The sequence below is a fragment of the Penicillium bovifimosum genome, assembly GCF_028826915.1.
Source record: "Penicillium bovifimosum strain IBT 22155 chromosome Unknown utg000005l_segment0_segment0, whole genome shotgun sequence".
NCBI classification, from domain to species: Eukaryota; Fungi; Ascomycota; class Eurotiomycetes; order Eurotiales; family Aspergillaceae; genus Penicillium; species Penicillium bovifimosum.
In genome coordinates, this window is record NW_026622714.1 from 4,450,787 (window position 1) to 4,476,815 (window position 26,029).

Below are 26,029 nucleotides of genomic sequence, written 5' to 3' on the forward strand. Positions count from 1 at the left end.
AACCCTAAATCCTACTCCATACACTTCTTTGCCTTCAACCTTCACCAACCTACAATCATGCAGCTCACCCAGCTTCTTCTTGCAACCGGCCTGTTTGCCTCCTCTGTCTTTGCTGCCCCTCTCGCCAGCGACCAGTGGACCATCAAAGATATGAAGCGTGTCTGCAACGCAGCAGACACCTCGTGCACCTGGACCTTCGGCATCAACAACGGTGCCACTGTTACCCCTGCCAAGTATGTTGTGGAGGGCGACGCCGCCTCTCGAAAGAACGGAGGTCCTAGCAACTTTGGAAGCTACACCGTCACTTCAGGCTGGAGCGGCCAGTTCGGCCCGAACAATGGCTTCACCACCTTGAGCGTTGTTAACAACGATGCCCGCAAGATCATCTGGCCCGCCTACACCGACGCGCAGCTCAAGGGCGGAAATGTCGTCAAGCCTGATCAGTCTTACTCTGCTGTTCCTCTTCCTTGAGTGGCGACCAAAAAACAATGTTAAAGATTGTTATAGCTTGTTTCATCTCGCATTTTTACCCACACTCTCCTTTATAGAAGTCGATGTTGATTGGAGCTTTGTTTGCATTTGCTCTATTTGAATTCAGTTGGACAGGCGATTGTAAAGTCTGAATCATGTATCTATCTTGGAAACCTCACACTCCTTATAATATTAATTCGAAATGTTCACAATCTTCCGTGTCTATTCATTGAAACATCAAATCGTGGCTGCTGTTCCGCTTTGAAGCGCCGAGTCAGGCATCATTATTCATTGGCCACTGATCTCCAACCCTGGACCCCTCGGGAAAAGGATCGCTCGAGTCAAGGACAACATGTTTGAAACTAGTTATCCAAGCCCTCCCAGCAACAGTCGGAAGAACAGCCTGATACCCCCCCCCCAAACATGCGTAGTGCCCGTGCCCCGAATATGACTCTGGAATTCTGTCCCAATAATGCTACGATGTTTGAGCATCTCTCCTTCCGCCAACTGTCCCCTTGCGTGGAAGACAGCGAGTCGAGCACAGGTACCAGTTCCACAAGGACTGCGATCAAACCGCCCCGGTGATACATCATACGACGACAGTGTTGAGAGCAGCCTTGCAACCACCCTCTTCTACAAGAGGCCCCGTGAACTCCAGGATAGCGACTCCTCTGATTCTAGGATTGTCCGGATGAACAGGGGTGTAGGAGCGTGCTATACTCGGACTTGATCTCGAGCCCGACGGAGGCAGCATCCACAAGCACGTACACCATTCCTCCCAGGCAATATCGACGAAGATCTCGCCAATCCCGTGGACAAGGACTTGGTAGCCGAGTCTGAACACAAAGGCGGGTACATTGTCGAATGCCACGCGCTTGCATTTCCCCGCTTCGCATTCTGCTCTTACGGTGACCAGCCCGGCAGCTGTGTCTAGGTTCAATTGAGTGAGAGGTTCTTTCATAGGAACCATGCCTGTCTCCAATAGCACTGTGGTGGTGCAGATAGTGTTGGATCCGGACATGGGGGCGTATTCCTCGCTTTCCATGATCAGGAACCCGGCGTCGGCGTGTGGATCACAAGGGGGTAGGATCAAGTTCGTGTTCATTGAGGATCGGCCTCGAGGTTCGTTGAGTAAGAGCCGATGTATATCGTCTTTCTCGTTCAGGAAGTGAACTAGTTTATCGTACATTGTGTTGCCTGGGACATCGAGGACGCCGCCGATGATCACATCGCCGACTTCGCCTTCAGCGTGGCATCCGACGACTGACAATGTACGGGTGAAAGGCATGATTTTGCTTGAATTTGCACAAGGAGCAAGACCTGAAGAAAGTAGTTCACAGTGGAGGTTCCTCGGAATGGGAAGTGTGCTCTGCAACCCAGAAAGTCAAAGTCTTTGCAGGCAATTTATACGTTTTCTTCTGGCCTAGATTCCGACAATGCCAATGGGATTCCAAACTGGGTTGTGGAATAGCACTTTGCTCGTACCTAGCATTTCGTGTGGCCAAGCGCAGGAAGGCACGTAACTAATTGCTTTTTCGAGCTTGGAGAACGGCCTGTTCACTTTATGTTTGACGCTGCAGGCGCTACAGTATCGCAGCTAGTATGAACTGGCGTGTCATAACTACGGGGATGGGAAAAGCAGCTCGGAATGGGAGAGAAGCTTTATATTTCGCGTCTCCGTCCGCGGATGCGATTAGGACTAGTATCAGACCTTACCTCCTGGCCGGGGCAACCCCCTCTTCAGCCTCATCCTATTTTAGGTTGTAAGATATATTCAAATCAACTTTGATGCACATCCCTCTTTCTAGAATGGTGAAACTCGTTCACAGCTTCAGCCTAACTGCAGTGGCAACAGTTGCCTCCCGTCTGCTGGATTTCCGGCGGGGGTAAACGCCTCCAATGAAATACGAAGGACGATGAAATCATGAAAGTATCGAGAACCTCCGATGGTCCTTGAATATCCGACCAATCGGGAAGACTTGATCCGTTGTTTATCGGCAGGTGATCGGATTTCGGTTCATGCGCCGGTCTTGATGGGATATTTTGACCTTCTTAAGTGCTCGTCGGGTTCCCTTCCGATACCCCGCCACTCCAAGATCCATGATGTTTCTCCCACTTGATATAACAGCATCTGCCATATCTCTTTCCTAGGTAGAATGGAGAGCTCGGAAAGACTGCCGGCCTTGCCAAAGAAAAGGCAAAACCCTAATCGGTGCGGACCAAAATCCAGAGGAGGCTGTCAAAGGTGCAAGCAGCGACGAGTAAGTTGAGGTGATATACGCACAGTTTCTCCTTCCATATGGAGGGTCTGTTGGCTCCAAAGGCTAACACTCGTCTAGCGCAAATGTGATGAGACAAAACCAAGTTGTCAGCAATGCACCAACCGAGGTCACACATGCCCCGGCTACCAGAAGCAGAACTTGCAGTGGCGACATGTGTTCAAAGAAATCGAAGAGCCGAGCCGGCTAGCACCACCGATTCGGTCTTCCGAAAGAGCTGGGATCGAGCTCACTGGGGTTAGCCATTCGACTCAGGATGAGACCGACAACCATGAAAATGAACCCCAGGATATGTGGGATACAGCTTGTCCAAACATTTTTGACCAGCTACCAGACTTTGATGAGCCAACAGATGCCTGGCTCTACACTAATTCAGGACCTCGAAATGTGGCTCTGACAAAGCCCGATGGTGGACTAGATGGACTCTCGATTTTGCGCCAACGACTGGCCAGCACATCTGTCCCCTCTTTCCTCATCCAACTACCGGTAACATTGGTGCAGTACTATTTTCACACAGTCTGTAACCAGTGGTCATCTTTTGATTGTCCTCTCAATCCATTTCGGGTTATCATCAGTCAGCTCTGGAGTCGCAATGCGGCCATTTACTTTGCTATTCAGAGTATGTCAGCCGCCTCCTTGGCCAATGATTTCCCCACCATGCGGGCCATGGGGATACAAACACAGCAGCAAGCAATTGCATGTCTCAACGATAACGGCTCAAATCCGGCGAAAGATGACGAGTATTTCTTCGCATTGCTCATGATTGGATCTACGACTGGCTGGCATGATCCTTCCGATTTGGGACTGCCGTATTTGCGGGCAGCTCAAGAACATCTTCTAAGGCAGAAACGCCAATGCAAAAGCCCAGATTCTTCCTTAGAAAAACAGTATCCACTCTTCAAACAGTGTCTGCTATGGTGGAACCTGGTCGCTGCATTTGTGGCAGAAGAATCGCCCATATTGGACGTTGAAGGCTCTGCAGGAAATGGCGACATGGACCTCTCGGTTTACCTTGTGGATGGACAAGCCCTACCCCATCCATGGACGGGGTCTCTGAGGTATTCGTTGAACCTTTTCTATCGCACCGCAAGGGTGATTCGTTCTGCGAAAACAGCCCATCGTCGAAGGCCAGAAAGCATGGATCCAACCTTGATCGACCTGACCTCTATGGCTGAAGAACTCGGTCTTAGACAGGAGGCCGAGCATCTTGAGCACAAGATCCTCTTTACGGGATTCTCGTTCTATTGCGGGCCTGTCGACGTCGGTGATACAAACACACCTCCATCGCATTTCCTAACATTGGCTGAAGCATATCGCTGTGCGGCACTTTTGCAAATCTATCACGTCTTTCCGGATATGCTTGAAGAGCGATTACACAATAACCAAAACTCCGACAGCGCAGATGTTATCCCGCCCCTCTTTTTGCTATTATTCCCGATAGCCACCGAATGGTCGTCGCGCTCAGTGGAAGACACACGACGTACTCTGGCATTACACGTCGTATCTCTCCTGGAGCAGCTCCCATCAACATCTGGAACAAAGGTCATGCAGCCGGTTATTTTGGCGTGCATATCTAGCGATCTTGTCTTTTCGTCCGGATCTGTGCTGGGTGCCACCTCGAATGCAATCCCCAGCCTTAGCACAATGGATGTTGAGGTTGCCCAGGCTAGACGAAAGGTTAAGATGAGGTTGTCTGAACTCATTTTGATCCTTCCAAAGCTGCCAATGCAGCGCATTTCAGATATAATACACGAAACTTGGGGACGTGCTGACTCCGGAATGGAAGAATTCTGGCTGGATGTTATGCTGGATTTAAATTTGGAAACGATGATGGGATGATTTTGAGGGTCTTTCTCTGACTCTGCATGGTAGAATAGGGGTTTGAACATGATCGGATATCAAAGCCGGTGACCAGTTGGTAGCATAATATTGCATGAGACCTGAAAAACACCCGGCCTTCCGTATAGGGAAATAGGGCTGTAGCCCCACACGTGATCCACTCGAAGACCCGAGTCATTATTTTTCTCCTGCCCTAAATAATCTTCCTTCTCCGATTTGATCTATTATTATGGTATTATATGGTATTATTTCCATCTGATTTTTGTCTACTCCGTATTTACAACCAGGTTGACATGCATTGCGAAGTATGGCCAGGCCCAGAGACAGCTCTGCGCACTGAAATGAACACTTGATTTTCTTTGCTGGATTGGAAAATCACGCAAAGCCACGCGTTGAAGAATTAGAGCAAATATTGCCACCGGATGGACCTGTAGCTCAATTGGTTCAGAGCATCCAGCTTATGTGGCCATCCTTACCCGGAGACTATCATGAACCTTCCTGGAAGGTTGGCGGTTCGAGCCCGCCCAGGTCCACTTTTTTTTGTGGTCTATGTACAACACGCTTTGGCGACGGTAAGTTTATACTTGGCCTATCTAGATGAAGTACAAGTTGCTAGAGGCACGGGGACTTAGTTTTCGTAGATAAACTGAGTATGCGATGAAGAGAATCGTTGTGTGCCTGAGGCACTTACTGTCATAGTAGGATCCGATCAACGTTCTTTTAGTTACCTACGCCTCGATGTACAGCTCTTATGGACTCAATCCCTTGCAATCGGACATACTTGAGTACCTAGTCCATGACTGATGCTGATTCTCAGCTGGTCCCCCGGCTGGAGGAACCGTGGCGGGCTCTGTGAGACCCCAATACCACAAGGAGTTCCGGTGATAATGACCGTCCCGGGCATCAATGTGTGACCCTGATAGGTTAAGTTAGCTTGTGTTCTTGGGAACCCTGCAGGGATTTGTACCTGAGAAACATAAGACACAATCTCTGGAATGCTGAATATCATGTCATCGGCGGACCCGTTCTGCATGATCTTCCCATTGAGAGAGGTCTTCAACTTCAAAACTGAAGCATCAGGCACTTGCTCAGTAGAGACAATACACGGCCCTAGGGGACAGAATCCATCCTGATACAGGTAAGTCCCTGAGAAGATTGGGTACAGATATTAATTGTGTCGACATACCATTCCTTTTGCATAGGACCATTGGGATGTCTTCTCTTGGTGTTTTCGGGCCGTCACATCATTGGCGACAGCGTAGCCCAGAACATAATCGGCTGCTTCAGGCACTGACAGGTTCTTGCACTGTTTGCCAATGACTATTGCCAACTCAACTTCATAATCTGCTTCATCGTAGTCCACATTAGAGGGGAGTAGGATTGGTTCAGATGCAGACGCAATGCATGTGCTAGCCTTCAAAAAGATTCTGCACAGCCGTTAGCAAATGTTGAAAGCAAGAGCAGGTATACTAACGTTGGCGTATTCGGCAGAGTCAACTTCATCTCGGCGGCGTGTTCCTTGTAGTTTAGGCCGACGCACCGGACTGTCCCCGCCTCGGCTTGCGAGACTGGAGATAGCAATTTATCAATGACTTTGATTTCCCCAGTGAATGAAGCATCATAATCCATGGCCGAAGTGCTAGTCATGATCTTGACTGCAACTTCCACATTCTGGGCTATCGCCTCGCCCACTGCCAACTGGTCAGTTGGTTCAACTCCTTGAATCGGACTACATCATACCATCAATATCGGCATCCACTGGCTCGCCACCATATACGTTGCCATCTATGCCCTTGAATCGGACCCATCGCTTCCAAACCTATGGGTGATTAGATTGCTTCGACACACTCTTTCAGCGAAGTACATACTGGATACTTTGCACCTGGGGTATGTCTATACCCTGTTTCAGTCGGACCATTCGATATCCCCATTTTGTGATCCCCGATACAAAAGATGTGAAAACGATTGGAAGTGCCAGTTGCTGTCTGTCTTCTTATCAATGTCTCAAATTCTGTCGGGAAATTCATCGGGAAATCCACTTCGACATAGGCGAAATAAGGTTTGAATTTACCGATGCCAAGATGATAAAATGCGGGGAAATAACAAGCTTATCGCGTGGGGGTCGCCAAGTTCCTTGATTCTATTCATTTGGGGAAAGCATTCGGATTTCGAGGAGACTCACATAGTCAGGAAGAGACAGTTCAGGCAAGGTTAGTTTCAAGTATGTGTTCTATGTAACATCTAAGCTCTTGAATCTACACTGGTGACTGGACACATCCCTATCATCTTAATGCATCCAAGAGAATTCTCGGGAACTATCCGCTTTATCTGACGCCTAAACGCCACTAGAACAACCTTTCGGGAAATTCACATTCCCACCTCCAACTGCTAGAATAAACCGACGAATTTGCCGATCGCTGATAACAGCGGAATCCTTCAAGGGGATATATAAGATTCAGGAGACAACATGGATTCCACTCGTCTGCATGATTATACCGATCGCCCGAAATGACTACCAAGGATACAGATATCAAATTCCAGGACGCATGTTCTGACGACGATGTGCAAATGGGTGGCTTAGCAATTGACCCCGTCCGGGAGAAAAGGTTGCTGTGGAAACTTGACCTCTGCATTTGCCCATTGGTGATGCTTATCTTCTTGGTCGCGTATCTTGATCGAAGCAACCTGGGGTAAGGGTCCTACTACCCGCTGGTGACTTTTTTTGCTAACTTCTGGCTAGGAATGCAGCTGTCGCCGGAATGCCGGTAAGGCGAGATCCACATTAGATACGACCGGCACCCACTGACTCGGTTTTCAGGAAGATATTGGCCTCGTTGGGAACGAACTGGGGAGTAAGATTAGCCTTGTCCTTTCTTCGAAGCTATCACTAATGGCGCAATCCAGATGCTGTTTCGTTGTTCTACGCAACCTACGTCTTCTTTGAGATTCCATTCTCTATGCTCCTCAAGAAGCTACGCCCAAACAGACTGATCGCCGCATTGATTATCGGCTTCAGCGCATCGATACTGGGCGCTGGATTTATCAAGAATGTTGCGGGGCTCTATGTCACCCGCCTTCTCCTCGGTGTCTTTGAGAGTGGCCTATTCCCGTGAGAGTGTCTCATATCTTGGAAGTTTGGAACAAAAGCTGATCTCTTCGAAAGGTGCCTGACTGTCCTCTTGACGACCTTTTACAAGCGCGAGGAACAAGCACAGAGAATCTCGTACCTTTTTGTATCTGCCGCTCTCAGCGGAGGCTTCGGTGGACTGTATGTTCAATTCCCCACATCCCAACCAAGTACTTCGAATAGCAAGGACTAACACAGATCTCAGTCTAGCTTTCGGACTGATCCGCCTGGATGGCGCAGCTGGCCTCGAAGGTTGGAGATGGCTCTTCATCATAGAAGGCCTCATGAGCGCCGTCATCGGTATCGCCACATTCTTCCTCCTGCCAAACAACTACGAAACAGCCTACTTCTTGAACGAAGAAGATAAGGCATTGATGCGTATCCGTATGCAGCAATCAGCGCGCTACGCCGATACCGAAGAATTCAACATCAAGGAAGTGTGGAAGACGCTCAGAGACCCCAAGAGCTGGCTCACTTCGTTCAACCAAATCTGCGTCAATATCTGTTCTTTCGGATTCAGTACCTTCCTACCCACCATCATCAAAGGATTCGGGTATGATTCGGTCAAAACGCAGCTATTAACTGTCCCGGTCTATATTTGGGCTTCTGCGTTCTACCTGGTCGTTGCCAATTTATCTGATCGAGTGCGCATGCGGGCTGTCTTCATGGTTCCGCTGTGTCTGGTGACGGCTGTTGGGTACGCTATGTTATTAGGGGTGGATGTCCATGCACGAGGTGCATTATACTTTGCAACATACGTTTGTGTCACTGGGTATGTATCTCATGTTGCAAGCTTTGTCGAAAACTTTACTAACGTTCTCATCTAGAATCTACGCAGTAGTCGGACTCGGAGTCAGTTGGAACGCCAATAGCCATTCTGGCTACTACAAGCGTGCCATGGGAGTCGGTCTCCAGCAGTCTATCGGAAACTGTGCCGGGTTGATTGTAAGTAGACCACTGGACTAATGACTCTGTTGTCCCTTGAGTTAGAGCTAACATGATCAAGGCTGGTCAAATCTATAAGTCACCTGTGAATGGAAGATATCTGGTTGGTCATTCGGTTTCACTCGCTGCTATATGCTTGGCATGCATTGGAAATGCTAGCATGTGGGTTTTGCTACGATGGCACAATACACAGCGAGCCCAGCTGTCGCCGGAAGAACGGGAGCGCATCATCAGCTCGGGGTCATATGAGAAGAAAGGCGGAGATTTCCATCCGGACTTCCGCTATATCTTATAATTATGTACTAAATCTCGTAATATCATTGAAATCAAGCCAGTGACCCCGGTGTATACTGACCAGTCAGTAATTGATGGGATGGCGATATGTCATCTGTCCAGTTAAAATGAAGAATATCACCGGAATAGCCCCAAAATCATTCTTCGGCTAGGTGTGATAAGCAATCTCGGAGATCATTTGTTCCCAGGTTTCAATATCTGCAGCCTGCGGAAATGCAAAGTTTTGATCTTCCCATACTGCAGGCCACATCATATCAGGCGAATATCCAAGCGTCTGGCCAGGCGATGCGTCCGGTGCAGTAGAGTCGACGTTCATAGGCGTTGTCACCATTGGATATCTGTCGTGCTCCTGCGTAATCAAATCCGGTGATGCCTCTTGTAAGCTCATGGGGGCCTGGTCAACCGGCTGGTCGGTATTTTTGGCGAGCCCAGTGGTGCGAAGTATACACAATTCAACCACTTTGACCTCCGCAAGACCGAATTCATTTAACCAAACGTCCTTCCGTAACCGTTCACAGTATTCCTCGAGGTCGTTCAATATTGCCGCGGTCTGGGGGGCAACCGGGCGCCGCACTGCGATGATACCCAAAATGAAAGCACTGTTGAACATGTTGTGGGTACCTAACGTCCATCTCATGTTTTCTGCAGTTCCGTAATTCAAGGACTGCAGCCGGATTTTGAGATCGGAAGATGCCGATGAGATGCATGCCTCGTGACTTAGGCTGAAGCGATTTGTGATTGACTCGCGTAGAAGATAAGGTCGGTGGAGGGTGATCCTGGCAAAGTGAAAGGCGGAGTGAAGATAGAGGCGATGCCAAGGTAGGAATGTGTGCATCTCATCCAGTGAGAGGTCGGGGTCATCCACAGCAAAGTAGGATGGTAACTGGTCTTTCCATGCAACTAGTTTGTTATCCATCTCGATGACCATATCGTAGGATGCAGGATATAAACCAAAGCACCGGTCTTGGATTTCGCCCGCAATTTTGGCCAACCCACTGCCGAGGAGTGTGACTGTGCTCCCTGTAGGATAGCTTAGAGGATGGGCCGTAGCCATCGAGGACTGTTCATCGGTCAACCCATCTAGCCATACATTCTCAGGCGCTTTGATGAGACACATATGATCTGAGATCGCATATGGCCTACCGAGAGCAAGAGCGATTGTCTTATCAAGCAAATACAGATTGCTCCAAAGACGTCTTCTAGTCTCGGTGGCTTTCCTCGACAACCCCCATTTTTCTCCGTCAATATGCATGCCTTGTGCTTGGGCCATACGCATCGCAAAACTAATGGTAAGCCAGCTCTCTGCGGCTTGTCTGGTGTATAACAAATATCGAGTCACCATGAGACCTGCTCTGACAAGATCTAAGCTTTCACCATGGAAAGAAGGCGAGATGACGATCGCTCTCCTGGCAGCCCAATAGAAGCGGAGAGAGGCCTCTTCGCTTTCCTTCCGCTTTTCCGGTGAGGAAGTAGTGGGACTGTCTAACAAGACGCTAAAAGCGAGGATTATGAACAGAAGGGCAAGCCAGCGGAGATCTACTCCAGCGATCTCGTCGAACCCAAATTTCCGGCCCCAGAATTCTGCGAATTGAGATCTGAAGGTTTCAGGGTGAACCGTATCAATGGCCCAGTTGATCTCGGTCAAGAATCTCTCAATCAGCCGGTCGACAGTCACTTTATTTCGGGGTAATAGACCGAGTAAGTCCCAAACTTGCGAAAAGGGGCCAGAGTCATTTCGAAAAGATTGCAATGAATCCTTGCTGGACAACAAGCTCATAGGGGGTAAATCAGGAGCAGACTCCTGAATCATGCGGGCTGCCACCTGGTGGCCAAAATAGGAATTCCCAAAGAAGCTGGGTGCTCCGCGGGCAATGTACAGCTGGCCCAGCTCTGTGCCCTGAGCATCTGCTACAGGAGTGCATTGTCAGCTTAGCCCTGGTGTATGTTTGGGCAAGTCCCGTACCTGCTGAAGTCATTCTCTCTGACGCTGTCGTATGGGTCTTCTTTGTTTCAGGCCATTGGCATAGTTCAGGAACTCCGCGCTGATTACAGCGAGAACAAGGTAGCTCTCCATTACATTTCTGCTTTCTCGCGTGGCATTGGGAACAAGAAGTTGGCTTCCTTCCTCGTCTCGGCCTCGAGCGTGAGTCAACTGCCGCGCTAACTCTCTTTCTTCCGTTTGTGTTCATAATTCCTAGGGAAAAGAGGCGGAGTGCCTTCTGGGACGAGTGGATGGGATATTTGAGTATACAACAGAGAGGGAATCATGACCTGGGGATTACTAGCCTTATAAATCTGGCCCCCAAACCTTGGAAGTGATGGGCGAGGGAGGAAAGAAAACGATACCCCCCACTGCCTCAGTACATTACTATAAAGTATAAGCAAGACAACAGTATAATAGATAAAAATAAAGATATGACAATGAAACTGGTGTAAATAGAGTATAGAAAGTCCAGTGCTCACTGCTCAGACTATGTCCCTCAGTTTTGATGAGTCATGTGACGTCAAGCGCGTCCACTTGTTTACATTTCGGGCTTCGACTTGAATCTATCTCCACACTTACTCTCGATCACTCACCCTTGCAGTACATCTCTGGACTATTGACATCGTTCGTAATATCTCAGATTTGTTTCTTGCTTTTGCGCTTTAAATCATGGCGATCCGCCGTTCCGCGCGCATTCGCCGCGCCCAGGAATCCCCCGAGGTGAGCAGCATAGCAACCACACCTGTGTTGAGAATTTTAGATAGCAACCGTTGGAAGCAGCGTCAACTAACATACATTCTGTTTTGCTCAGGTTGAAGATTTTACCCCTCAGCCAGTCGCGACTTCCGAACTTCCTTCTGTTGCGGAGGTTGAGGAGACTCCCAGCTCCGATCTGCCGCACGTCGCGAGAACTCCTTCTCAGAATAAGTTTGCCAACGCGTCTTCTCAGCAAATTTCTGCCAACATGAAGACACCCACTACTGTGTCTGCGCCGCGCCCATCTCGCGAAGAGATGCATCCCAGCAAGGCGCACCAGAGCACGACTAAACACGCGGACACGGGCCTCCTCCTTGGCTTCAATCCCGTCAAGAAAGATGCGAATGGCAATGTGGTTAGGCCGAGCATCACTGATAACACTCCGACCAAGTCTAAGCCGTCGCCCGCGACTAGTCAGTTTGGGACCCCGGGATTCGAATACAAGTTTCAGTCCCAGGAAGCCGCGCTCAGCGATGAGGCCAAACTTCTCATGGACAGTGTCCGTGATGATGTTGCTCGAATCAAGGCTCAGATGGCCCAGAAGGAATCAAAGCAAAACGACGAAGATCATAAGGGTGAGCAAGCTCATGGGGATCGGAAGATTGCCATGCCCAAAGGCAAGGCCAGCCGCTTCAGCGACATCCACATGGCTGAGTTCAAGAAGATGGATTCGATTGCTGGGCACCCTTCATCTTTCCGCGCTACTCCTGGCCGGTTCCAGCCTATGACCAAATCTCTGAAGCGCTCCAAATCCAAGGCGCAACTTGACGAAGCAGAGAGCCAGAACTCGTCTCCCTCTCGGTCCCCAACTAAAACCTCCACTCTGCCCGCTCCCACTGCCGCCACGACCGCTAAGCGTGTCAAGCACAACAATACCGAAGAGAAGCCTTCTCATGAGGATTCAAAGAAGAAGCAATCACCGCAGAAGTTGGAAACCCCTCGCCGACCCATGGGTGCTCGCCCTCGCCCTCGCGCGAACGTTCCCGCCTCCTTGATGACTCCCACCCAGGCTTCCCTTGCGCGTAAAACGTCTACCAGTGTCAAGGCGCCAAAGACATCGTTGATTCCGTCCTTCAAAGATGCCAAGACAGCTGACTCGCCTCGAACTCCTCGCACCGATTTCAACCCCCGCTTTAAGAGCAAGTTGCCTACCCTCGATAACCTGAGGTCTATTCTTCGTCGGCGCCAGCCACTATTTTCCCGTGATCCCGCCAAGATCGCGTCTGGAACCCACGTTGCAGCGCCTGATTTCAATCCTAATTCGCTGTTTGGGGGTGCCGCTGATATGAGCGACTCTGCCCCTACCCCCTCGCCTAAGAAGCACGTTGAATTCACTCCGAGTGTCAAGTCTCGTCACGGACTTGTTGCGGCCTCGCCCTCTCCTTCCAAGGCCCCTTCTCAGCGTCGTTCCATGTCTGGAGATGTGGCTTACCCCACTCTCCCTACTCTCGGCCCGGAGGAGGATTCAGAGGTCGTGGCCTCCACTACTCCTACTTCCAAAGGCAAGACTATTCGTCATGTTCGCAAGTCGGATGCGCCCCCTTCATGCCCTGAGCTTCCCGTGGTGGCTCATGGTATTCCTCATGGCATTGTTAACAAAAAGAGGCACCGTGATGATGTCGACGATGACGATGCTCCTGGTGCTAGCAACGAGAATGTGCCGCCTGTCAATGAGCGGACTGATGACCGCAGCGCCAAGAGATTCAAATCCAACCCGCCTACTCCCAGTCCGGTCAAAAAGCGTCTGACCAAGACCCCCGTGCGTCCTTCTGCTGGCCAAGCCCGTACTCCTGCCAGCAAGCAGAGAAGCCGTGGTGTTCTCAGTATGAGCCGTCTCAATGCGCTTGCCAAGCCAAAGGGACAGGTCTAAACACACAACTTGTGGACACATGCCTGGCGCGTTTATGCCGCCTTCCTGATGATTGTTCTTTTTCTCCAGCCTTATGATCTACGTGGTGCTTGATTTTCAACTCACTTTTCTTCTTCTCTTCTGGACAGACCCATTCTGTCCAGCATGCGCTGCAATAATGCTCTTTTGCAGTGTCAACGAACCAACATTTTTCTTCCATTCTTGATTTGTATCTATCACAAGAATTTGCGAGGGTTTTCGAACACTCTCCAGCCTACGGCATATCCTCTCTCCATTTCCGGTGTTGTCGTTCTTCTGTTTGTTTCACTCGCTCTTCTGGGCCTTTGCGGGAAACCTGGCGTCTATGGTTTTGCTATCCGGTCATCATAACCTAGGCGTCCCGTGGTGTTTTGATTCTATGTACTTATTATTACCAACGAAGATTTATCAACCCACTCCTGAGAAACAGCGTAGGCATATAAGAGTAGCATGATCGGTTACATGGCCATCTACCAGGATTTCTGACTTGCAAAAGACAGTCGGCTACTGCACGTCAAGTTCGAGTTAAGAAAGAATGTGAGCAAAAGGCGTGAATGACTCCAAAGACAGATATGTACAACATACAGGTATTAGTTCTATCCTAACAGCGGGGTGAGAGAACAATAAAGCTAGCAATACATGGAGGGTTCGAAGGAGAACGGAAAGAAAACAACAAACAGTAATCAAAGGACCTCCAGCTGTGTAGACAGTAAGTATAGGAAAAGGTGGTTATTCCCCAGTCTGCGTGCAGACGAGAGCGTCCATGGTACAGGAGTCAGGACGAAGAATGGTACAGTGACATTATAACATGACAATCGTTCGGGGTGGTGGTGTAAAGGAGTTTTGATGGGTAGTTTGAGTCGGTGTGTGAAGGTGTAAAGAAAAAGGAGTTTTGATGTTGAGTCGGGGTGTGAGAATGTGAAATGGCGCAGAGGAATAACTTTTGATGAGAGAAAATCGAGCTTTTCGAGATGGGCGACGCAGCATGAATTAATTCTTCATGGTCTCCAGGAACGAATCCAGGTTGTATTCTTCCTGGTATTGGCGGTCGTCCCAGAGTTCGCCTAGGTCATCTAGCCAGCCCTTCTTGCCCTTCTCCCTGACCTCGCCGTCGATGTCGACCATGTCGACTTCATTACCGGATGGCTCGCCTGGCTTCTCGGCTGTGTCTGCTGTTTCGCCGAGATTGAAGAGGTCCAGCAGTTGGTCTGTGTCCATTGTTCCGAGGCCTGCATTTTGCTGATTGACCACGGTGGAGGCGATGTCGATCTTGAATCGTTGCAGACTGTGAGATTCGTAAGTTAGTCGCTGTGTGATTACAAAGTTTTGTGTATGAGAAGGTTAACTTACTTCAAGATCTTTTCTTCCAGGGTACCACGCGTGATCAGGCGGTACACGTTGACAACCTTCTTTTGACCGATACGATGAGCGCGATCCATGGCCTGGATATCCTTCTGCGGGTTCCAGTCGTGCTCGACGAAGATGACTGTATCGGCACCCGTCAGGTTGAGACCGAGTCCACCAACGCTGGTGGTCAGGAGTAGGACGTCGTAGCTCGGGTCGGTGTTAAAACGGTTGACGATGTCCTGGCGCTTTGTTGCCTCGACGCCTCCGTCCAAACGAAGATATTGCACGGATGGAAGCAGTTTCTTGAGGACATCGTTCTGCACAATGTCCAGCATCTCCTTCATCTGACAGAAGACCAGGGCTCGGTGGGGGCTGACATAGCTTGCGCCTGTATCCAGCTCACCCTCTGCTGTGTGGTCAAGGCCAATACCACAATCCACCAGCAAGTCTTTAAGGGCGTTCAGCTTGGGCGCGTGGGAAACATCCCTGATGTTCGAACGCTTGGCATGTAAGAAGCTCTGTACCTCGTTGTACTGCTTGTGGCCTTCCTTGACGACCAGCGCAGGAGAGTTACACAGACGTCGCATGTATTGAAGCGCCTGGAAAATGTGCTCCTTGTCACCACGGTCTGCGCTGCCCACCTTATCTGCCAGTTCCTTCTGCTCCTTCTTGGAGAAGTCCTCGAACAACTTCTTCTGCAGTTCACTGGGGTCGCAGTAGTAGTTCTGAATGATCTTGGGAGGGAGATCATTCAAGACTTCTTCCTTCAGACGACGGAGTAGGAATGGTAGCACTTGTTTGTGCAGTGCCTCAATTGCCAGAGCACCTGCCTCTTGTTCCTTGGAAGAAGACTTGCTGAAACGACTTGCTGCAATAGGCTTGGCAAACCGGTCCAAGAAGACTTTTTCTGTTCCCAGGAAACCGGGCATCAAGAAATCGAATAGCGACCACAGCTCCAGGACGTTGTTCTGGATGGGAGTACCTGACAAGATCAGACGGTGGTTGCTAGCCAGCTTCTTGACTGAAGACGTGATCTTGGCCTTGGGATTCTTGATAAGATGGCCCTCGTCGAGCACGCAGTAGTTGAAGTTTATTGCGCTAAGGATGTCGTTGTCATTGCGGCAAACATCGTAGGAAGTGACAATCACATCGGTGTTAGCCAGCATGGGTTGGAGTCTTGACCTTTCCGAAGGAGGACCGACATATGCGACGCAACTTAGGAATGGGGCATACTGCTTGACCTCCTGCTGCCAGTGTCCAGATAGAGACGGGGGGCAGACGATCAAAGAAGGCAGTTTGCGGGAGTCCGTAGATTGGCTCTTGGCGAACTCCTCCGCTCGCATGTGATGATCACTTGCCACAATGCAAATGGTTTGCAGTGTCTTTCCGAGACCCATGTCATCACAAAGAATACCGTGGAGGTTGTAGCGATTGAGGAAAGCAAGCCAGTTGACACCATCTTGCTGGTAAGGTCGGAGCTCGGCCTTGATCGCGACTGGGATTTCGAATGGTTCGACCTTGCGGACGTCCAACATCTGAGACATGAACTTCCTCTCCCGGTCACGGCCCGCAAGCAGCTCTTCTGAGAAGCCAGGCGGGTCGGGAATACCAGCCTCAAGAGGAACTAATTTGACTAGGGTAGCAAATGATGTCGTTGCCAAAAGACGCACATCGTTATCGGAGTCACTCATTCGGCCAAGGACAGGGACCACCAGGAAGATGACATAGGGGAGAATCCTATCTTCCATGACGTGAATCAAATGGTAGATGCACTCAATGGCGCCTTGGCGGTGGTGCACATCCAGCCCGTTGTTAATGATTGGCAACACCTTTTCAACAAGCATGGTCATGCCCTTGACGTTGATAACGCTGCAAATTGTAGCGAAACATTTAGCAGCTGCATATCGAATGACAGAAAGTCGGCACTGGAGGCCCTTGGCGATAATGGGCATAAGATCGATGACCCATGGGTGGAGGCCGGGATCGAACTTGGGCAGGAGAGCCCGTAGTGTAGACAGACCATCGACGATCTCCTGGCCAAGTTCATTATCGGGGTCAGTAATGTTTTCGGGAAGCTCGTCCTCAGCCAGAGCGTCTCTCAGGGGTCGTTCGACCAACTTGGCGAGGTTTGGAACCTTCTCCAGTAGCTCAGCTCCGAACTTTACTGCCAGCTGCTCCAGAGCATCCTTAGCACCACGGCGCATGATGCGTGCCTCTCTGGCTTCTCTTTCAAATTTGGCTGCATCTGGATGATCGCGGCGATCTTCTTCCTTGCGGAGGGATAAGATTGATTTCTCCAACTTGGCATTGTGGGGGAATTCGGGCGTTTCGGAAGTGTCCACACAGCAGTATTTCACCAGATTTCCAATGATCTTGTCCACCGGTCCACGCTTTGTGGCAGCTGTATAGTGTTCGATGAGACCAGCCACTGCAGTCGCGGAGCGCTGCTGGAGCTCGACGTTCTCCTCTTTCTTGACACTATCCATCATACCCTTGATAATGTGACCAGGCTTCTTGGGGATATCCCGCAATGCAACCAGAGCACCGGCAGTGGCGGCTAGGACACGCATGTCCCGCTGTTCTCTCATAAGTCGTGCTTCGTCGACGGCAGACTGTGCAGTGGTGCGAGTGTCGGTCAAGACCTGCGTGGCAGTAATCCTTTGAGCTGGAGTCAAATTCTTCTTCAGTCGATCAAAGTCAGGGCCAACGATCTTCTCGGCATCTGCCAAGGAGAATGCATTGGGTCCGGCTTCGGAGTCGCCCTGAACAACGACAGCCAGTGTTGGCAGCCGGGAAGCAGAAACATGTGCGTGATCCCGGAAAGTGTTCAGCAATGAATGGCATTGGGCGCGCGCGACATGGAGGTAGCAGGCAATGTCGGAATACCAGGAAGGACGCTCGCCTTCAAGGATCAAACGAAGATGATCACACAGGGTTGAGTGGTATTTGCTCTCTGCTCCTGATCGGCGAGCATACTCTTCCATAACCATGGCCGCAGCAAGTTGCGTTGTGGAAGCAGAGACACTGAGACCATCTATGATTGCAGGCCAAAGGCTTGGTAGTTCATTATTGTCCCAGGAAGAGATCAGCTCACCCAGCGCCTTCGCAGCATAGATCTTAGATCTCAACATAGTGTCTGCACCGACGAGGTCAATGTCACCGGACAACATGTGTCCATCCACATTATGTGCTGAGGGTGCAGGGGCTTCTTTCTCCTTCTTTTCTGATTTGCGTCTCCGTCCGACCTTAGTCTCCGTCGCGCCCGAGATAGAGGCAGGAGGGGAGGACTTGGGGGTTGGAGCTGAGACCGCGACAGAGAATGGCAGACCAGATGGCTTGATGAAGAGAGACGTGTTCATGGGAATGGGGTATCGGGGAACTCCGAAAGCGCCCAAAGTCAGGGTGACAAGGGGCTGAATGGAGTCCGACAACTCAGCATCCGTCTTGAATGAACCGCGCAGCTCGAGGACACTGATAAGTTCTGACCAAACTTGGCCAGATAACTTCAAGACACCCTCGTTGCGTTCCACGAGAAGATTTTGGAAAATCAAGCGCAGTGCCTTGCCGTCTACCCAATCTGTGGTGCCCTCACCCTCCAGTTTCAGGAAGGTCATGAGAGCCCGAAGGACGGCCGAGCGAACACTCGTGATAGTGTGGCGAAGGAATGGATAGAGGCGGGGGACCAGTTTGCCAAATGACGCTTCCGGATCATCCGCTGCGTTGGCCTTCATTGCATCCAAAACTTGAGAGAACGTGCACAGCTTGGCTAAGAGGTCCATTACAGAGCCTGTGCTGGCGCTCAGATCATCCTGCAGATTGGAGAGACAGTCCCAAACGATATTCATCAGAGGGCCAAGAGTGCCAGTGCGGGAAGAGACAAATTCCTCTGCAATGGGAACAAGCGTGGCAGCGCTCACAGCTCGGACATCGTCGTCATAATCGGCGAGACCTTTCATTACAGCTTCCAAGACGCCATCCATCATACTGGAATCTTTGACGAGCAAGTCCTTTCGAACAGCCACCAGATACCGCAGGCCAATCATGCCACCATGGCAGACTTCCCAAACAGGGCGGTCTAGGCCGAGGTCGGTCTGCATTATGATCCGGTATAGGCATCGGTATACCGACCGGACTGACATGGGGTGTAGGTGTGAGAGAAGAGCACCGAGAGTCTGTCCGACTGTTTCACGGATTGGAGCGACCACATTGTCTGAAATATAATCACCGAACCGGTCAAGCATCAAGACGCAGAGGAGTCGGCATGCAAGATCATCCAACCACCGGCGATTGAGGGCATCGTTCTCTGTGCGAGATTTCCCGTCCAGACGGCCAGCTGCCACGCCCTGCACCCGGATGACTTCACGCAGAGCCATTGCTGCGCCATGTCTGACTTCCCAATTGGAGTCGAAGATGTCCATAGTCAGAAATTCACACATGTGCTCTAGAGGCCATCCTGCGCCCTGCTCCACAATATCTGGCAGGATATGGGGTCGCTCAGGGACGACAGCTCCTTTGAACTCAGAAACAATCTTGGAGTCGTCATCCTCTTCGGTACGTTCAAGGGAGAAATAATCAGGCTTCGTCTCGCCATTCTGATCATCACCATTCTCTGCTTTGATGGGATGAGGAGTCGCGACCAGAGGGGTTGTAACAATCTCAGACTGTCGGCGGGATGACAAATCCACAACGCGGACCTTGTTAGCCCCCAGCTTAGCGTTCTGTTTGTTCTTCCGTTTGAGCTGGTTCAGTTGCCGTTTGCTCAGCCCGCCATCTTCCTTGATCCCACTTTCGCTTGGCGAGGAAGGTCGGCGAGATGGAGGTTCTTGCATACTGTTGTGACGAGAGATTGCTGGGACAGTCGGCTCATGCTTCGGTGCAGGAGTTACCACTTTGGGAGCCAGTTCAATGTCGTCGATCAGGTCTTCCTCGAAGTATTCCCCTTCCAGTCCCAGCCGCGAAGTCAAAGTCTTCTTTTGATGCTGCAGCCGTGCGGATGGTTCCATGGATGCGAGCGAGTATTCATACTCCTTTCCCGCACTACCGAGCAGACGCTTGCCATATTTCAAAATAGATGGGATGTCCAAGAGGTCGAGCTTCAGGAAATTATCCACAATGGGATCCTCCGATTTGACCTCGGACTTGATCTCCACGTCATCTTCATCGGCTGCAGACTTGATCTGGAGCCCGTCATCCTCATTCGGATCATAAAGATCTGCGTTAGCAACAATCAGACCAATTGCTTTGGCCGAAGCTGTCCTTGTATCCCAGGACTTCGATCGAAGATAAGGAAGGATGCGCCCGAGTAGATTAAACAGCTCATCTGGATGTTGTTTTTGGACATCTGCGAGCTGTTGGGCAGCAGTATTACGGATCAATTGTGTACTGCCCGTCTCGAGTAGCCTACATTTTATTCAGTTAGTTGCCAAATTGCTCACGTGATTTGAAGCATTGCACTCACGTAACAAGGCGGTCGAGCCTAAAAAGTGGTTAGTTTCACGTGACAGACGCGTCATGATTGGTTGTTGGGACTTACCGGGAAGCCATCGCGGAGCTTCACTTTTTCTCCCGACTATGGCGGCACAACTGACCACAACAAAAAACAATGATGACACCGAAGAGAAGATAGCAATTGCGCGCGACAAAGCGCGCAATTAAGGTGGAAGGGCCTCGCTTAGGAAAAACAAAGACCTAACGCCCAACGCCTTCACCTGGAGTTGCTATGCTGAGTCAGCGGAGAAATTTAGATTTAGTACACAAGAGCGAGGGTCGAGGTCACGCAGCCGGGTTTATATCATTGGGGGTGCTCTGCCCGGCGCGCTGGTCCATGTTTGGGTCACTCCGCCTAGGCCGTTTATGGTTTAGCGTTGGATGTGGGTCTCCACTCACAGCGCGACAACTTTTTTTTACCGTTGAACCTATCACGTGAGCTTTGGAACGCGTTAGATGACATAGAGCATTTAAGATGGATCGATCCTACCTATAACACGGAGTAGATTGATCTCTTATCCATTCTCCCTTCGTGTCAATTTTTGTACCCAAGGTGAAGATATCATTGTTTACGAATGGTGTTACAGACGACAAAGGGGCAAGAGTGTCAAGCTAAGGTTTGATTTTGATCCGACCTCGTTCCTGCCTCGTGGAGCGGACTTGATGGATGGACATTGAGCAAGTGCGAGTGGTGAGAGAGCGAGAGGCATGATCTTGTCCGACTTTGCTCTTGCCTTATCGAAGTTTGTGGATTAATTCATGGGTGCAAGTACGTGCAAGTATCAAGAGAGCGAGCGAGATAATTTCGATCTGACCTTGTTTCTGCGTCGCGAAGGGAATGTCTACAACGTACCCAATGTATCTGCATGATCGTTTGCGATCTTGCATAGCGATCTTATGCAAGATGGAAGGAGCGAATAACGCCAAGACATGCCTCCAGGGCTAATGCAGGTCGCCTCTTCGGAATTCAAGCAATCGTAAATGCTTCGCAGAAAACATGTGGATGATATCTGGGTACCTTCAAGATAAGACCGGTTCGCGACACGAGAGTAGATGCATTCCAATCTTACCTTATTTTGTTCAAGGGACGATGGAAGTTGAATGAATGGATGACATACCTCTGTGTACATGGAAAACACGGGCGTTGGCCTACTGCCGAACTATATATTGGCTTCATAGATCGCCAACCTATACCAGACCCAAGTTATCTGTCCGAGAATGGCCTCGTCATTCATTTGCGTATAGGCACCGTCTCAATCCCCGCCACATCCAACGCTTACATAGAACAGTCATCGGCCTATCTAGCCCAGCAGGTAAAATGCCCTGCAAGTTTCATCCATGTATCCGCGGGACTATTCAAAGAAAAAAACTGCATGCGCTGCATGGAAAAGAGTCCGGAATAAGCGGCTAAGCATGTGGGATTGATAGGTTCCAGGTTATTCCACAGCTTGGCCGGTATCCAATCCAAATGCATGCCTATCCCATCAGTTACCTACACTTCGAGGGCTGGATATATATTGCCCCATACGGCGATATCTACCATCCCAGGAGATCCATCGCAAATTGGTTGCCAGATTTCAGGAAACGGCACCTGTTGTCATCGAATTGGAGTATCATTTCGCACTAGCAGACCAGAAGGGCATCCAGCTGGGCGTTTCTATACAGACACAGCCTCCGGGCAAAAGTCCCGGGGCGGAAACACGGAAGCACACGCATCGAAACAGAACAAGCATATCTCTCCAATTCACCGTTGGCCCAGCACATTGGCTGCCTCCTCTTCCTTCCCAAGCAGACCCAGGCTCCGAATCTGTTCGGCCTTGGGGGCGTTCTCTCGGGGGTGTGCGGCCTCAGCCTTGCGGTAGGCAGCTTGCATCTTCATGGTGCGGAGAACCTGTCGTGCCAAATTGCCATAATTAGAACATATTCATTATCCCAAGAGTACAGCGGTCTCGATTGACCGGGAGCTTACCTCCTTGCGGTGGTGAAGGCATTCGTAGTAATCGTCCAGGGCGGGCATACACTTCTTCTTGCCTTCCGCACCATCACTCGAGTTCACCACATAGCAACCGAGAACCTCTTGCCAGAAGGGGTAGCAGCGACCGGGGCCTGTAACAAGTCATAACGGGTTAGCCGGGTTTATTCGCGGGGAGAGGGAGCCTGCGCGAGCTGCAATATGAAAGCACCTCGGTGCGGACCCGAGTGGGCGACCTGGCAATGGGACAATAAGTACGTACCACCGTTGTTACCATAGCCGGAAGCCATTGTGATGTGTAGAAGAAGAAGATTGAGGGAGTGGTAGGCACAGAGACCGCGAAAATGGTGGTGATGAAGTGCCGGTGGATGCGACTCTTCCCTTTCGTTTCCGACTTGGTCTGTGCGCCCCGCCGTATGCAACACGGTCATCGCCAACTATGAGGCCACCTCACTCAGCTGCCTCGTCTCTTTATCTTGATCATGGCTCTCGAAGAGTTATCAGATGCGCATGCTATTTTGCTAGCTACACATGCATGCGCAACTGGTAATGTGGCGGACTTGCCTATTTTACAGGCTCAGTTTCCCCATTGTTTTCCACTGGAACGCCTCCTACGCATCATCCTGACCTACCTCCCAGAGAGCACAGAGCCCTCTCAGTACATCTCGGTGCTACAGGAGCTAGTCAACAGCTCTGGCCACCCACCCGACCGACAGATCGATACAACTGCAGTGCAGGACTTGACGGAATCGGTCGCCAGAAAGCGCGTACGGAAGCTTAATCTACGGCCACTACTACGCCCCGACGAGGAAGACGAGGTTGCCTCGGCAGATGCTTTGACTCAATTTCTCATTCACCGGGCGCATTTGATCGACTCTGAAACAGCACTCCAGCCGCTTGTCCTCGAACTTATCGCACCGTTCTACGAACACTCGCCAATCATCCGAACATGGCTGATCTCGAGCCTACTACCGTTGCTTCGATTGAACTATGAATATTACGCCCATCGCGACGAAACTATATCCCTCGAGATCCTGGAGTCTATGGACGATCAAACGGCGGTCAACATTCTCTTGTCTTTGATGAGCTCTGAAGAAAACAACATGGATTTGGTAAACAACTTGCGGGGTCTGGTTGGACCTTGGCTCTATGGTGGGAACCGTTCCAAACGGCGAAGGCTCAACGAGGCGGCTCAACAAAGCTCTGTCTCCTTTATCGAAGGGTCTGAGAAACCCCAAGCAAGCGAATTGGCCGGGTGGGAACACGTGAACGAATGGCTGCTTTCACGGAGCCTGGTCGATCGCACCAGCGTCGTGAGTGCCTTCAACAACTGGGATGGACCATCGGACGTGGATTTGGGTGGATACGACAATGCAGACACACAATTGTCGGAGGAGCAGAGGAATAGTCTACAGGTCCGATACGGCCAATCCGGTCTTGCTGTGGTGTATGCCCATGCGGACTCCTCGATGGCTGTGCTCGAGGGTTCGTACCAGGTTTTGACGAGGGTTGCAAGGCTTTTGAATCTCGATGTGTACTGCTTGTATCTTGGCTCAGATTCCGAATTGCCATCTGTGCGCTACGATGCCGAATCAATCTCCTCGACATCTCGCGCATCCTTGATGCAAAACTCCCTTTTGAGACCCAGAAACCCTCTCACAAATCCTTCGCCCTCCTCGGTCTCCTTTCTGAGCGTTCTTCTCCTATCCCTTCGTATACTTATCGACCTTGGCCATCTGGTTCCTTGCCGAGTTGCGGCAAACCTGTGCCTTCATAGCACTGAGGAGATGCAATTGGCCGAACTCAAAAGTCTAGTAGACTCTACTGTGAAGCAAGCCAAGCCAAACCGAAATTGGTCTGTCGTTCGACAACGATTGCTTTGGCTTCGAGATTGGCAGGCGGAGCATTCGGACAATGCCTGGGATGAACCTTCACCTTACCATGGTCTTTTCTGGCGGATACCGCGCGACACGGTTGAGACGGAGGTCCTCAAGACGCTACTGGCAGCCCAAGGTAATGTTGCCGACATCTACTCCGTTTCGTCCATACTGATGTCATTCCCAGAGTATCAATTGGCTGTCGATATATACACCGAATCTGATACGGCGCCACTGCAACCCGCCCAAGTTGAAACCGCGGTTCAAGATGCCATCTTTGCAGCGTATGACAATGCAAGCAATGGAAACCGAACCCGAGGCGGAATAAAGAGAGCTTACGACATGTGAGTATCACTGCAAAATATCTCGGCTTCAAGTCTAACAATCCCCTAGTTTACAAGCATTCCAACCACACTTCCCAGAATCCGTTGCATTCAAACAGATTCGTGCCCTGATCGCCGCAACACACGCACTGTCATACTACTCACTAACCCTGCAACACGGCGTCCCATTCCGACCCGTCAGCATTCGCGTCCACCACGACCCCATCCTCCTAATCGAGAAAGTCCTCGAACAAAACGCAAAGAGCTACACCAAGCTCGATGACCTCCTCTCCATCGGCCAAAATCTCGTAGCCGCCGGCGTTCCCACCCAAACAGCAAACGAACCCGACCCCTCCCACCCCAAACCCTCAACAGAACATGCCCTCCTCACCGCCGAACGCCGCATAACCTCCCTAGCAATCGCCTCCGCCCTCTCCTCCAACGACTTCGGCACAGCCTACTCCTACATCCTCACCCGCCTAACACCCCCTCCAACCTCCCGACCACCCCTCCCCCTCCTAACATCCCCGACAATCCCAGACGACATAACCTGGCGCGCCGTCTACAACGCCGGCCGCTACCGCCCCCAAACCCCACCCCACCCGTCCCCAACCCTCCAATCCCAAATAAACCACCTCTCCCAAAGAATGGAACTCCTCTCCCTCTCCCTCGTCCTCGTCCCCTACCCAGACCCTTTACCCGAAATTCTCGGCGCCTGGCGCCGCTGCGACGAAGAACTCGCCTCCCTCCGCGCCCGCGAACAGCAGGAAGAAGACCTCTGGGACTCAAAGGGTGATACCCTAGCCTCTGTTCCCGGCGGCTTCGGTCCCACAGACTCGGAGCGCGACGCATTCGAGACGGAGCAGCAGCGTGCGGCTAGACGGGCGCGTGCGCGCGCTGCGATGCCGAGTTCGCATCGTCATGAGGCGCCTATGGGGTTGTTTGAGGTCGCGAGAGGTGCGGCGTTGGCGTTGCATAAGAATGCGTTCCCGTTGAGGGGGGCTGCTGAGGAGGCTAGCGGTGGTGGTGGTGATGAGAGGTCGCTGTCGCCGGATAGTGACCGGGTGAGGAAGAGGGATGTGGTTAGCAATATGGTGACTGGGGGGTTGGTTAGTGGGATTGGGTGGGTTCTTGGTGCTGATCCTGTTAGTAAGAAGTAGGTTGGAGATTGTGTGAGGAATCACTTGTGGTTCAGATTCGACTGGGTCTGACCCCTGGGTGACCTGGGACTTGGACTGTATGTATATGATGACAATGAGACGTAATTTTATTTTCAAAGGTGTTGATGCTTTGTTTCCGGGGAGAATAGAATATACAGATCTGTTGGAATTCGTCAAGCCTATATTGAGGCTATGTAAGGACCTGGAGTAGATCTCCCATGGTATACGGCCCTGCCTAGAGCTGGGCACTGCGGCATATACATGTAGAGAACGCTGAAGA

General features: G+C 50.8%; 10 protein-coding genes across 10 annotated transcripts; 5 read left to right on the top strand and 5 right to left on the bottom strand.

Moving 5' to 3' along the window:
• Positions 1-57: 57 nt before the first annotated feature.
• N7515_006898 (uncharacterized protein) lies at positions 58-471 on the top strand (the record flags this gene model as incomplete). Its single annotated transcript, XM_056667642.1, has 1 exon — positions 58-471. One exon carries the CDS (start codon positions 58-60, stop codon positions 469-471), a length of 414 nt encoding a protein of 137 aa, XP_056521238.1.
• Positions 472-1,060: 589 nt separating this feature from the next.
• Positions 1,061-1,759, bottom strand: N7515_006899 (uncharacterized protein; the record flags this gene model as incomplete). The annotated part of the gene is made up of 1 exon (XM_056667643.1): positions 1,061-1,759. One exon carries the CDS (start codon positions 1,757-1,759, stop codon positions 1,061-1,063), a length of 699 nt encoding a protein of 232 aa, XP_056521239.1.
• Positions 1,760-2,627: 868 nt separating this feature from the next.
• N7515_006900 (Zn(II)2Cys6 transcription factor) lies at positions 2,628-4,589 on the top strand (the record flags this gene model as incomplete). Its single annotated transcript, XM_056667644.1, has 2 exons — positions 2,628-2,732; positions 2,811-4,589. The coding sequence occupies 2 exons, from the start codon at positions 2,628-2,630 to the stop codon at positions 4,587-4,589; spliced, it is 1,884 nt and encodes a 627-aa protein (XP_056521240.1).
• A 757-nt stretch (positions 4,590-5,346) lies between these two features.
• On the bottom strand, positions 5,347-6,520 carry N7515_006901 (fumarylacetoacetate hydrolase family protein; the record flags this gene model as incomplete). Its single annotated transcript, XM_056667645.1, has 6 exons — positions 5,347-5,505; positions 5,557-5,718; positions 5,776-6,016; positions 6,064-6,280; positions 6,330-6,408; positions 6,458-6,520. The coding sequence occupies 6 exons, from the start codon at positions 6,518-6,520 to the stop codon at positions 5,347-5,349; spliced, it is 921 nt and encodes a 306-aa protein (XP_056521241.1).
• A 577-nt stretch (positions 6,521-7,097) lies between these two features.
• On the top strand, positions 7,098-8,956 carry N7515_006902 (uncharacterized protein; the record flags this gene model as incomplete). The annotated part of the gene is made up of 8 exons (XM_056667646.1): positions 7,098-7,279; positions 7,330-7,354; positions 7,408-7,441; positions 7,494-7,698; positions 7,753-7,857; positions 7,922-8,488; positions 8,544-8,661; positions 8,723-8,956. The coding sequence occupies 8 exons, from the start codon at positions 7,098-7,100 to the stop codon at positions 8,954-8,956; spliced, it is 1,470 nt and encodes a 489-aa protein (XP_056521242.1).
• A 147-nt stretch (positions 8,957-9,103) lies between these two features.
• On the bottom strand, positions 9,104-11,144 carry N7515_006903 (uncharacterized protein; the record flags this gene model as incomplete). The annotated part of the gene is made up of 2 exons (XM_056667647.1): positions 9,104-10,863; positions 10,919-11,144. The coding sequence occupies 2 exons, from the start codon at positions 11,142-11,144 to the stop codon at positions 9,104-9,106; spliced, it is 1,986 nt and encodes a 661-aa protein (XP_056521243.1).
• A 464-nt stretch (positions 11,145-11,608) lies between these two features.
• On the top strand, positions 11,609-13,565 carry N7515_006904 (uncharacterized protein; the record flags this gene model as incomplete). Its single annotated transcript, XM_056667648.1, has 2 exons — positions 11,609-11,659; positions 11,751-13,565. 2 exons carry the CDS (start codon positions 11,609-11,611, stop codon positions 13,563-13,565), a joined length of 1,866 nt encoding a protein of 621 aa, XP_056521244.1.
• A 1,008-nt stretch (positions 13,566-14,573) lies between these two features.
• Positions 14,574-20,474, bottom strand: N7515_006905 (DNA-binding ATPase; the record flags this gene model as incomplete). Its single annotated transcript, XM_056667649.1, has 4 exons — positions 14,574-14,868; positions 14,934-20,330; positions 20,389-20,406; positions 20,464-20,474. 4 exons carry the CDS (start codon positions 20,472-20,474, stop codon positions 14,574-14,576), a joined length of 5,721 nt encoding a protein of 1,906 aa, XP_056521245.1.
• A 1,687-nt stretch (positions 20,475-22,161) lies between these two features.
• On the bottom strand, positions 22,162-22,820 carry N7515_006906 (uncharacterized protein; the record flags this gene model as incomplete). Its single annotated transcript, XM_056667650.1, has 3 exons — positions 22,162-22,308; positions 22,387-22,523; positions 22,652-22,820. 3 exons carry the CDS (start codon positions 22,818-22,820, stop codon positions 22,162-22,164), a joined length of 453 nt encoding a protein of 150 aa, XP_056521246.1.
• Positions 22,821-22,871: 51 nt separating this feature from the next.
• On the top strand, positions 22,872-25,749 carry N7515_006907 (secretory pathway Sec39 family protein; the record flags this gene model as incomplete). Its single annotated transcript, XM_056667651.1, has 2 exons — positions 22,872-24,610; positions 24,660-25,749. The coding sequence occupies 2 exons, from the start codon at positions 22,872-22,874 to the stop codon at positions 25,747-25,749; spliced, it is 2,829 nt and encodes a 942-aa protein (XP_056521247.1).
• Positions 25,750-26,029: the final 280 nt, after the last annotated feature.